Source organism: Neopelma chrysocephalum, unplaced genomic scaffold (assembly GCF_003984885.1).
Source record: "Neopelma chrysocephalum unplaced genomic scaffold, ASM398488v2 Primary Assembly neopelma1_97, whole genome shotgun sequence".
In the NCBI taxonomy this organism is placed as follows: domain Eukaryota; kingdom Metazoa; phylum Chordata; class Aves; order Passeriformes; family Pipridae; genus Neopelma; species Neopelma chrysocephalum.
Genome location: NW_020897760.1, coordinates 2,556,209 through 2,568,706, shown reverse-complemented (window position 1 = coordinate 2,568,706; position 12,498 = coordinate 2,556,209). Strand labels below are relative to the sequence as shown.

Genomic DNA, 12,498 nt, shown 5'->3' with positions numbered 1-12,498 from the left:
TACAATTACAAATCAATTTTACAATTACAAATCAATTTTACAATTACCAAATAGAAATAACCCTGGTATTAGTCTGTTGTATTTGAGTGAGATGATGATGGAAAATGCTGTAATTGCATTAAAATATGCCCAGAGTCAAACTGATGGTCTGGTTTTAATAGAAATAGTTTGCAGAGGAACCTCAAGATCCTAATTTCCTTCTTTCTCCCCTCTTTAGTGCCTTTACTTTCCCGAATTCTGCCTTCTGATGCATGTAAAATACACAAACAAGGTATAAATATCAGGTGAGTGCTGGGTTTGCACCCAAATATCTGCGTGTCAGGGAAAAGGCTGGATTCCAGTGGGTCCAGAGAATTCCCTGAGGAGTCTGCACGTGTCTGTGACACACAGTGTGGCTGTGCATGTGCTGGGAACTTCAAGGTGGCTGGTTTTCTCTTCTGAATTTAAAGTAAATATAAAGCAAAAGCAGTTCAGCTGATAAGGCTTTATCTGCCAGACATGCCAGTGAAAACTAGGGGTTGGATATTTTTAACACAGTTTCAAATAATTGTATTGAATTCCAGTGTTTTGTAGAGAAATATTGCTGCTCCAGTCTGTAGTTGAAAAAAAATCCTGTATTTTCTCTTTTTAAGATATGTAGTGTGACAGATTCACAAACTCAGTGTTTTCAGTAGTCTTTCCAAGATCAGCTCTTTAACTGGGTTAGTTTGGGGGTTTGAATTCTTTTTCTTTAGGTTCCAAACAAAGAGGCATGAATGTGGTTCCTAAGATTCAATCTGTAGGAAGTTTTGCTCTAATAAAGTGTAAAGGTGTGTAAAGTGACTTTTTAGGTGACATTTGAGTCTGGGGCCATTATTTTCCTTCTCATTTTTGAGAGCTCTGCCTGTATGAGACTTGAACTGAGGGGAAATAGATAAATCCAGATTCTTTCTTGAAATCAGAGGCCAATATATGAAGGAGTATTTAAGCCTTCACCACTTAGTGCTGAAAGGGTCACTCAGTTGAGGTCCTTTAACCACCTTTGTTAAAGAAATAAATGTTCCAGCAATGATGGATATGAATTGTCCTCGGCTCCATCTTCTTCCAGTTATCCAGGGCAGCAGAAGCATTTCCTTTGTGTTGGTGAGGGGGAAAAATCGAAATAGCAATGAAAATAAGTCAAATAGAAAAAAAAGTCTGTTTCTTAGTCCTGTTCAGAATTTGGGTCATGTCCTGATATTGTTGCTCAAATCAGAGGCTGCCACGTGTGGAATAATGTGCTGAGGAGTTCTCAATGTGCAGCACATCCTAACTGTGTAAATTCTGCACCTCCTTATGCTGGCAGTTTTCAATACAATTTTCTGAAGAAAACTTTATAGCAATTTTTTGGTCATTTCTGCACCCAGACTTCACTCTGAAATATTCACTGAAAACTCAGCCCTTCACGTGTTTGGCTGTGATTAAAAAATTCACATTTGTGCTTGAAAACTCAGTTTACTTCTCTGTTTGAGTGTTTATGGGTCTTTTTTTTAAAATGTGGGTGTGTTTTCACAGGCTGGACACAACTCTGATAGACTTTACCGACATGAAGTGCCAACGAGGGGATTTGAGCTTCATTTTTAACGGTGACGCCGCACCCTCTGAATCTTTTGTAGTTTTAGACAATGAGCAAAAAGTTTACCAGCGAATACACCATGAGGTAAAGCTGGGGGAGGGAGGTGGGACTGTTTTTGGAAGTCTCACTTGCTGTATTAAGCAAAATGTGCCTCAAAAACACCTGAAGAACTACAAAGCAAAGAATTTTTTTGCTCAGTTGTTACAACTTGAGCCGTGTAGGGGACATCAAGTTTTGTGATAAAAACCAGTGCTTGGGAATATTTTGAAAAATATGGTTAAATTATGTCATGTGCTACTTCTGATCTTTCCACTGGGCTTAATTTAGGTGTCCTCAGGTGGGTTTTGAGACTTGTTCCCTCTCTCTGCATCCTTTTAGTCACTCCATGGCCAGTTTGGTTGATAACAGTGTGAGGGTCTGACGCACTGGACCCCTTGTAATTAGTGAAGTCTTTAATTACAGCTTTATCCCCCAATCACTTAAGCAGATGGATTATTGCCTGTGGAAAGGGTGTGGCTGCTGATCTGCTGGATAAATCCCATTGGGATGCTTTATTCACGTTAATATTAAAGATTAAACTATTTGGAAACCATTTGGCCAGAGGTTTTATAAAACAGTTTGAAAATTCAGGAAATGCTGGTTCTGGGAAAAGTTCCAGAGGCTTATGGATTTGTATTTATTTGTTTATTTTTAGAAGAAGTGATCATTATTTTTTAAGTTCTGTTCAGTATTTTGGGATTTTTCTCCCAGGAATCTGAGATGGAAACAGAAGAGGAGGTTGACATTTTGATGAGCAGTGACATTTACTCTGCAACATTATCCACCAAATCCATCACCTTCACACGGGCCCAGACTGGGTGGCTCTTCCGGGAGGACAAAACTGTGAGTGTAGAGGGAACTGCACAGGGAACATGGTTCAGAAGCTGGTGGTGCTGTGGTAGGGGAGGAAGGAGGATGAAAAAGCACTGGGAAGAGCATTGGAACAGGTTGCCCAGAGAAGCTGTGGCTGCCCCATCCCTGGAAGTGTCTAAGGCCAGGTTGGACAGGGCTTGGAGCAACCTGGTCTAGTGAAGGTGTCTCTGCCCATGGCAGGGGGTGGAACTGGATGAGCTTTAAGGTCCCTTCCAACCCAAACCAGTCTGGGATTCTAAAAGAATAAGGTGTTGAGAGTGAAGGTGAAATGTCTCTCCCCATATCCCCACAAATGTCACCATGTGGCAATTAGTTGAACCATGTGGAATCTCTCTGCTGGGCTGCCTTCATAAGGAAAAAATAGGAAGAAAGATGACAAACTGTAGCTGTTGGGCAGGGGGAGAACAGATTCTACTAAAAATTACTTTATTATAGGATTCTGTGGTCTCTACAGGCTGATTCCAGTGTATGTGGTCCTGTTGGAGAAATGCAGGGATGGGAGTGCTGTGGGAGGGGAATTCAGCCAGATTTCCCTTGGCCACTCCTAAATTCTTAAAGTTTCCATTCATAGAAGTACCTGTTCCAGGTGTACCTGTTCTGGGATTGCCCCCTGACAGCTCATGTGGGTGGTTGGGTGAATTCCATTTCAGTCCCCAGTTCCCCTTATTGCAATTATTTGGATACACAAGAATTTAAATGTATAATATAAGTATAATATTTTATCTTATTCCTTTCATGCAGGAAAGAGTAGGAAACTTTTTGGCAGATTTCTACCTGGTGAATGGACTTGTATTGGAATCAAGGAAAAGAAGGGAACACCTTAGTGAGGAGGACATCCTTCGGAATAAGGCAATCATGGAGAGCCTGAGCAAAGGGGGCAACTTAATGGAGCAAAATTTTGAGGTATAATTGATAAACCCTTCGCAGTATGTGAATTTTTGCATAGGAGAATAATCTTTCACACCAGTCATTGTGCAAAATATATAATGTCTTTATTTTGTCTTAATTTTAAAATGATAAACACAGCCTACAAGTATAATGGTGGTGAATTGTCCTGATTAGTGCAACACTGAGGGATTTCTGTGGTTGTATTGGGTATTTCAGGCTTAATTTGTCTCTTAAAAGAGATGATGGGTTTGGCTGTGTCAAATCACTTTGACTTCTTTTAGACATAATCTTTATTGTCTGGAATGAAAGAAAAACCAGAAAGGCAATCGTGTTTCTCTTCAGTTTCATTACCATGGAGCAAAGCCTGTTATTAGCACAGGAAATCAAGAGCTCTTCAGAAGGAGCCAGACATCAGCTGGGAACACACATAGAGCATTTAAAGTGATTAATTGATTTCTGTGTTAGCTGGTGCTTGTGACTTGGCACTCAGACACTTGAATTAACTGATTACTGATGGAGGAAAACAGCCCAATTCTATAGAAAATGCACTTGGAGGCCAAATACCTCAGAGGAGACTAAGAGCAGGAGATACAAAAGCCCAGGGAAGACTGTTGCTGTTCTCCAAAGCAAAAGGGCAGTTGTAGGATTTGAATGGCAAATGTAAGGGAATGTGAGGATGGATAAGGAGATGTGTTTCCCTGCACAGCCCGTGCGCCGGCAGTCCCTGACCCCGCCGTCCCCTAACACCATCACATGGGAGGAGTACATCTCTGCTGAGAGTGGGAAGTAAGTGCTGCTGCCTCATGGACACCTTTATATGGTTGGGTTGGGAGTGTGAGGGGTTTGGTTGTTTTTTTTGTGTTCTCTACTTGGTGGGTGTTTCTTATTTATGTTTTTTTGGGGGACAGAAGAAGGTTGGATTTGGTGTCTCAGGTGTTTGATGTTCCTCAGTGGGCTGGGAGGGTGATACCTGTGTGTGTGAACAGTATTAGTGCATCTAACTAGAATTCCAGAAACCTGGAATGGTTTGGGTTAGAAGGGATCTTAAAGGTTATCTCATCCCACCCCCTGCCATGGGCAGAGACACCTTCCACTATCCCAGGTTGCTCCAAGCCCTGTCCAACCTGGCCTTGGACACTTCCAGGGATGGGGCAGCCACAGCTTCTCTGGGCAACCTGTGCCAGGGCCTCCCCATCCTCACAGGGAAGAATTTCTTCCCAATATCCCATCTAACCCTGCCCTCTGGCAGTGGGAAGCCATCCCCCTTGTCCTGTCCCTCCAGGCCCTTGTCCACAGTCCCTCTCCAGCTCTCCTGGAGCCCTTTTAGGCACTAGAAGGGGCTTTAAGGTCTCCTGGAGCCTTCTCTTCTCCAGGCTGAGAGAAAATTATAGTGATTAAATACTGGATGAGCATCTGCCTGACTCCCTTGGCTTGAAATGGAAACATTTTTAAAATATCTACATTTAAAGTAGCTTTTTTTAATTTTTAAGGAGGATTTTCTGACATTCATTCCTGTAATTCATTTATCTGATGACAGTAATAAGCAATCCCATTCACTATGTTTAAAATAAAAGTGTGTGATGCAATGAGACTCCAGTGGCAGTGTAAAGAAATGCCAACTTCTGGAATGCAGGGACATGGGGATCTTCTTGTGCTGGCTGGATCTTTTTAAGATGTTCTTCTCTAGGTGGGAACCGCTGTAACTTAAATGAATTTCCAGGAGCTTCATTTGTAGGAGATTCAAGCAGTTGAGTTTATTTTCTAGGAATACCTGCTGGCAGCAGGAAGGGCCAGAAAAGGAGTTAAGTATGTCACAGAAGTGACAAAAGTCCTTTCTCCAAAGGTATTAGACAATCCTATAGTTACCAGGGGATATGAAAATATTACAGCACAAGGTTATTAAAAGGGCACATGGATCTGTCTGGGTTCTTTTAACCTATTTAATTTTTAATGTATTTGAGAGAGAATGAATATTCAGAGTAAATAGGTTTGTCTATTCAAGCAGAATAAGTAGGACAGAAATATGTGTGTATATAAGGTTTTGCTTTGTTTAATAATCTGATTCACTGATGGGAGTTCAATGGGAAATCCAGGTTTCCAGCAAAAATAAAAGTAGAAGAAAAAGAAACTTTACATTATTTGTAACCTGCCTGTTCCTTTCCTGTAGCAGAATTTGCTTACCTGGGCTTTCCAGTGTTGCCTTCCAGGGACAGCTGAGGAACTGAAAAAAATGAAGCTTTTTCTAGTTTAACTTGATACTCTGTTCACATACAGACTATTTTAATTAACAGCTGAACTCATCTGGACATATTCTGGGGAGTTGTTAATGAACACTTCCTGTAGTGCTTACTAATGCAGTGGTTACGAGGAATTGTTTGAAGATTTTCTCCAGGTATTTTCCCTGTTTTTGTCTTGTCTCCTGGTTTAGCAGAACTCAGACCAATCTAAACTAAGATGTTTTTTTTACGTTTACTGTGCACAGTTTTTGCAATAAAGCAAATACTTTGAAAGGATTCTTTACTGATGTTTTCAGACTCAAGTCTGGTTTCCTTCCTTTAAAACCAGGGTTTCCCTGGGAAACACTCACTTTACCTCTCCCATCTCCCTCACAGAGCTCCTCATCTGGGCAGGGAGCTGGTCTGCAAGGAGAGCAAGAAAACCTTCAAAGCTACGATAGCCATGAGCCAGGAATTCCCCTTAGGAATTGAATCGTGAGTCCAAGTTACTGCCCGTGGATGTTATTTGTGTGTAGGGAATGTTTTACTGTGTTTATGAACTGCAGAATCCTCCATATCCTCCGGGTCGGAGCTGTCAGTGTAAAACGTGGGGGTGAAGTCAGGCAGTGAAGCAAGAAAACCCTTAAAATCAGGAATCTGGCAGCTGGTGTGGCTGATGTTGGAGGAGCGAGGCTCTTATCTGACTTGATAAGAGCAGAGCTTTGCTCCCTGATGCACCTGATTCTACAGAATTCTGAAATATTTTTACACATAACAATTTTTAGCACAAAATTGTGTCCTGGAATCCAATGCAAACCCATGTCAGTTCCTTTTGTCCGTGGAGAAGGGGGATGGTACCATATCCCTTAGTCTCCTGTGGAAAACGAGGATAAGAAATGAATATCCTGATGTTGTTTTGTTGCCTGTGGTAGTTATGGATCACTGAAAACTGGATGTGAGGGTGACACAAGCTCTGAGGAGATGGATGGAGAAGGATGCTGTCACTGTTCATCTCCTCTTTTCTTCACTTGCCCTTTGGGTTATGTTTCCCTGTTCTAGAGGGACAACCTGTGGAACAAGGATTTGTAATGAGCTTTGCTTTCCTTTGCAGATTGTTGAATGTCTTAGAAGTAATTGCACCCTTCAAGCACTTTAACAAACTTAGAGAATTTGTTCAAATGAAGCTTCCACCAGGCTTTCCTGTCAAATTAGGTAAGGACATAGCAACTCCTGTGGCTTTGTGTATCCAAAAATCACAGAACCATTTGGGTTGGAAAACATTGAGTCCAACCATCCCCCAGCACTTCCAAGGCCACCACTGACCCATGTCCCCAAGTGCCACATCCACACAGCTTTTAAATCCCTCCAGGGATGGGGACTCCAACACTGCCCTGGGTAGCTGTGCCAGGGCTGGACAACCCTTTCCAGGAAAAAATTTTCCCTTATATCCTCTCCAGATCTAAACATGTGCACTTATTCCTGCAATATGAGTTGTTGAGTTTTGGGGAAGAACTCTTGCCTACAGTGTTGCTGTAGTTTCAGGAGAACATAAATGGTGGAGCCTTACTCCAAGAGCAGTGAAATATGCTGGATTATTCTTGCATTAGAGGATGATCTCAGTCAGGAGTGAAGTATTTTGTAGAAATCTTGGATTTCCTTTTCCTCAAGGATTACTGGTGATGTGTCCCATTTACAAATACAAATGCAATAGCTTTCTATGTAACAGATGGAACTGGATAAATCAACTTACGGGATAAGTGATCACAGCACAGGCTACCCATAAGGAATAACACCTTTCCTAAGGGATAGACATCCTAAGGATGTCTGGCATTGCAGTGAGGTGTGTGAGCCTGACAGTCCAGGACAGGCTGTGTTCTACCAGGACAGGCTGGTCGTGGAATCCCACACTAGTTTGGGTTGGGAGGGACCTCCAAGCTTATCCCACTCCACCCCCTGCCATGGGCAGGGACACCTTCCACTAGGCCAGGTAGCTCTAAGCCTCACCCAACCTGGCCTTGGACACTTCCAGGGAAGTGGGGGTTGGTATCACTCTTGGCGTTTCTTTGCCCTTCATTGTCCTCTTTTCCTCCCTCTCCAGATATCCCTGTGTTTCCCACCATCACAGCCACTGTAACGTTCCAGGAGTTCCGTTACGACGAGTTTGACGACTCCATCTTCACGATTCCCGATGACTACAAGGAGGACCCCAGCCGCTTCCCAGACCTCTAGTAAACTGGAAGGCTCCTGGTGAATATCCACACCGGCGTCCCCAGGGAAAGGGAATGGATGCACCCACACTAGGGATAGAAACGTGGGGCACACAGGAAGGGATAAACTCCATAACCCCGGAGAAAAGGGAACAGGCATCAATGGCTGATGTACTGACACTACAGTGGGCATCTCCTCCACTCCCGATTCCAGCAGTGTCCTGCTGCTGTTCCCTGTGGCACAGCCAGCCCTGACAGAGGCAGCTCCAGCCCTGGCAGGAGGACCCGTGCTCCTTTTTAAATTTTTTACGCTGTTGGTGACACACAAGGCCCTGCTGGACTGTCGGCACCGGAGCTGGGCCGTGGCTGGATGTGAGCCCTGACTCACCTGTCCATCCCGGGAGCCCTTCCCAGCCCTGCTCCCTGAGCTGCACAGCTCAGCCATGGAATGTTGCAGGAGGTATCCTCAAGGAATGCCTTGGCTGTAGATGAATGAACCAAAGGGCACCACTGGACACTTGGATTTCCTGCAATCCAGGGCAGAGCCAGCTGTGCCCTACAGGGAGGGAGGCCCAGCCTGGTGCTATCCCTGTCTGATCCCTTCGTTCCTGCTCCCAGCTATCCCTTCTCTCACTGCTGTGCTTTCTGGCGGGGGGTCCCTGAGGGTGTGGGAGCACTCTGGACTTGGCTGGCCAGGAATGGCACCTTTTAATCCTTATTTTGCCCTTCACTTGGGAGAGTTGCCCCAGAATGGCCGAGCACCGCCAGGTCAGCTTGGGTGTGCCCTCAGCAGCCCCTGAGGATGCATAGAGGCACCAGGACAAGCTCAGGCATTAAACCTTCCTGCAAGAGGAGGTTCCCTGCAGGGGGTTATCGTGGTGCTCATGGAGAGCTTTGGTTTGGGACATTTCCACATTAATTTTCTGCCTCTTCATATTTTAATCACAGAGATTCCCAGACTGGTTTGGGTTGGGAGGGATCTTAAAGCTCATCTTGTCCAACCCTCATCGTGGGTGTTTCAGTACTCCAGCTCCTCGAGCTTATTCCCATTCCCAGTGGTTCCAGTCTCCTTATCTGACAATAATCCAGCTTCTTGGGGTTTGTTAGGCAGGATTTGTGCAAAAGGCTGATGGTGCTATTTGTTTGTATGAAGAAACTTAGATTCAAGTGCTGTGGTGTCATTGTACAAAAATGTAAATATTTTCCAAATTATATTCTTTGTGCACTGTAGGCAAAACTTTTTCTGGAATTCCATAGAGTTAAGGATCAAAGTTTATAATGAAGAGGATCATCGATGCTTAGTGGAGGGAACAGCTGTGCTGCCCACGAGGGATCAAGGGACGGGCTCAGCACAAGGCAAGGTGTCAGGTACACCTGAGATTCCAAACTGCTGGAATCTGATCCATCCCAAAGAGGCTGCTCTGGGGAAGAACAAGGAGGAATCCCAGGGAATCACTGTCTGCAAAGTCCATGTGCACTGGAGTGGGAGGGTGGGGTTGGTCCTCTCCCAACTCTGCTATAAACCTGCAGGGAACAGGGAGCACTGGGGCAGGGGAGAAGTGCAGCTTTGCAGCCTGGGATCGATACACTGGAGTTGTTAATTCAAATTCAAATCCCCAATAAAATTGTAGGGAAACAAGCAAAGGGGCATGGCTCCTGCAGTGCTGTGTTGGGACAGGTGTGCAACATCCACTGGGAATGATGGAACTTAATCTCCTAAGTAATGATGAATTCCTGAAGTGTTTCACACCTCTGGGATGAGCTGGCACCCACCTCCTGCTGCTCCTCAGGCCAGCTAGGATCCTGGGATGAGTGTCGGTGGGGCCTGGCTGCCCTGGCCATTCCCAGTGCCCGTTCAGGGCAGAACGTTTTGTGTAGCTGCCGGACCTGTGCCAGGAGCTGAAGCAGGTGCCACACAAGAGTACCCAGTTCCCTGGGAATTCCAGCACAGGCAGGAGGTTTCCCTGAAGGTGAATGTCAGAAATCCCTTTCCTCAGCATTACAGGGAGGGATCCACAGGTTTGTGTTACTTTGCATTTCTGGTTATCCTAAATTCTTCCATGGCTACATGGAAGGAGCATCACTGGGGCTGTGGGTCTTGGGCATTGCAGCCACTGCCAGGGATGGGGGCTGGGCTGGGAGAAGAACAGAAAAAGGGGGTTGTGTGGCCTCATGTGGGACTGAGGGTCCTGTGGCTCCATCTGCCTCTGGAACAGCCCCTGGTGGTGACTGTGGCCACGAGGTCTCTGCTCAAAGCCCCCAGTGAGTCCTGGAAGTGTTTCCTATGGTTCCCGTGGCCTCTGGCTGCAGGTTTGGGGGATTGAACCCCCTGAGGACACAGCTGCTCCCCCGGACACCTTTAGGATTTGCAGGAAGGTTTTGCGGTGAGTTGCTGTTGAGGCTTGTTCTGAGTTGGATTGTGGGAACAGCTTCGGGTTACTGCCCTTGTTCTGTATTATCCCAGTGAACACACCTGGCTGCTCCTCCTCCTTCCCCTCCCTGCCTGTGGAGCTGAGGGACAGGACTCCCGTGGGATTGGCTCCCCCAGCTCCAGTTCTGGGGGCTCCCAGAGCTGCTCTCGGTACATTTTCCCCTGGCCCTTGGGATGTGTTTGCTGTCTGAAACATTCCTAGGGATGAGTTCTCACACTTAGGGACACCTGGGGCACAGTTTCCCAATGGATACATTGCAGGAATCCTCAGTGAGAGGGACATTGGGCTGAGCCCCTCCTGGGGACAGGCTGTGGCTGTGCCGCTGTGGTTCCCTAGGGATTGTCCACCCTGATATCCACGTTTTCTTTCCTGAAGCTGTTTTTTCTTGCCGGGATTATATTGCACAGACACTTGGTGTGTTTGTGGGCCAGGAATGTCTCCAAGGAGCTCCAGCAGTGCCTGGGGAGGTGTTCCCCGTCTGGAGGGAACCTTAGCCCCAGCCTGGGGTGGGCACAGGGTCCCTCCCCCTTCCCATCTCCTGGTCCTGTGTCTCTGGGAAATTCATTTTTCTGGCAGGATTGATCCAGCAGAGCTTCAGCTTGGCTTTTCCCCTTTTCCTCAAAGCCAGGCCAGGTGTTGGGAAGGTTTGGTCCCTGGGAGCAGTGCTGTGCTCTGTGGAGTACAGATCCACCATCTTTGTACGGAGTCTTGTCTGTGTGTGCAGCTCAAACTCCTCCCGGGGCAGGAGGGATGTCCCTGCAGAGACCCCATGGCTTGGGAACAGCTGGGGGACCAGGAACACTCCTCTGGACCTGCCTGCGGGGGGTGGGTGTCCAGGTGGGATGGAAAAGGGAGCGGGCACGGGCTGGGTGGGAATGACTGTGTCCTGCTGCAATGGGACACTGCAGGGGCAGGTGGGGAGGAAAAACAGCCTGGAGCCTGCCCAGGGCTGTGCTCCCCTCCCACCACGGCTTTCCTGAGGTTTTCTTGGCTGCTAAAAGACAAACCACAAATTTTGCTAAACCAAATTCAGAAAGGGTTGCGGGAGAATCCCATGGGTTGTTTCTGAACCCAACTGTTCCACTGGTCTTCCAACCTCCTGCTCTCACCTGTGGCACAGGGAAGGCAATGGGTTTCCCCTCCAGGAGCTGCTGTCCAGCCACTGCACTCACCTCCCTGCGATTCCATTGTTACACAAACCTCCAGGCGTGTTTGTGCTGGAATCCCACCATGTTATGTTGATATTCCCACCCACCCTCTGTTCTTTTCATGTCTGTTCCTGAGTTGTAATTCCCGCCAGGAGAACTGCGTTATTTAATCCGGATTAACCAATTCCTGTAATGCTGCAGTTTCACTCTTTATTTTCCTGACAGTTTGTAACTCCCATGGAAACAAGTCACTTCTCTTGCGTTTTACTGTCGTCTGGTCCCTGTTTTTATCTTCTCTTCACTAATAGTCAGTTTTGGTTGTATCATTTGTTAGAATAAAGACCAAAATATGCTGTTTGATTCTGAAACTGCTCCACCTGTGCAATCCAGGCTTCTCTCTCCGGGACAGCTCTGCTGTGGCTGCGTCTTGGAGCAGGATTGGAGGGGAGGGACAAGCTCATGCTGCTGAGTCCTGCAAGGGCATTTTCTTGGTCATTTTTTAAATAAAATCCTGCATTTTCATTACAGCCTGTGCTTGGCCCTCTGTGAATCATAAGTTTTGGGGCGGAAGGACACAAAGAGCAGCTCCTGGCACTCGCCTTGAGCTGAGGGATCCAAGGTTGGAACACTGCCTGGAAAGGGGGGTAAGGAGACCCAAGTTTGCTGAACCATGTTCAGTAAGGTTTTACCTCCCAAATCCAGCAATGGGCTCACTTTGATCACAACACGGGCTGTGTTCTGACTTGGAGAGCAAAACCTGGAGTGTCTGTAGAGGTTTTATTTCTTCCAGACAGTTGGGTGGTTTTGGTTTGGGGTTTTTTTGGGTTTGTTTTTTTCTGGGGTTTTTTGTTTGTTTGTTTGGGTTTTTGTTTGTTTGTTTCAGGAGGGTTTATTTGGGTTTTTTGGGGGGGTTTGCTGGAACCACTGGTGATCTGAGTGACAGCTGGAACGTGAGGCTACTAAATTTTGGGTTGCCATTATCTGCACGAAGCACTTATGGCTTCCCGCCTTCCTCAGAGGTGAGTGGTCATGCTTGCATGGAAATATAAGCCAGTTTTGCAACTACTTTCCTTTTTAAAAATACTTATAGAATCCCAAACT

The 12,498-nt window shown here is 46.2% G+C and overlaps 1 protein-coding gene across 2 annotated transcripts in view; it reads left to right on the top strand.

The window, feature by feature from the left end:
• Nucleotides 1-12,107, top strand: part of ANKRD13C (ankyrin repeat domain 13C) — a 21,801-nt gene extending 9,694 nt beyond the window's left edge. The window contains exons 6-14 of one of the 2 annotated variants that reach the window (XM_027694388.1): nt 218-284; nt 1,534-1,678; nt 2,345-2,476; nt 3,248-3,409; nt 4,101-4,180; nt 6,007-6,105; nt 6,722-6,822; nt 7,709-7,857; nt 11,926-12,107. In XM_027694388.1, the coding sequence (XP_027550189.1) occupies nt 218-284; nt 1,534-1,678; nt 2,345-2,476; nt 3,248-3,409; nt 4,101-4,180; nt 6,007-6,105; nt 6,722-6,822; nt 7,709-7,839 (917 nt within the window). In that variant the 3' untranslated portion in view covers nt 7,840-7,857; nt 11,926-12,107. The other variant, XM_027694387.1, reaches the window with a different exon arrangement.
• Nucleotides 12,108-12,498: the final 391 nt, after the last annotated feature.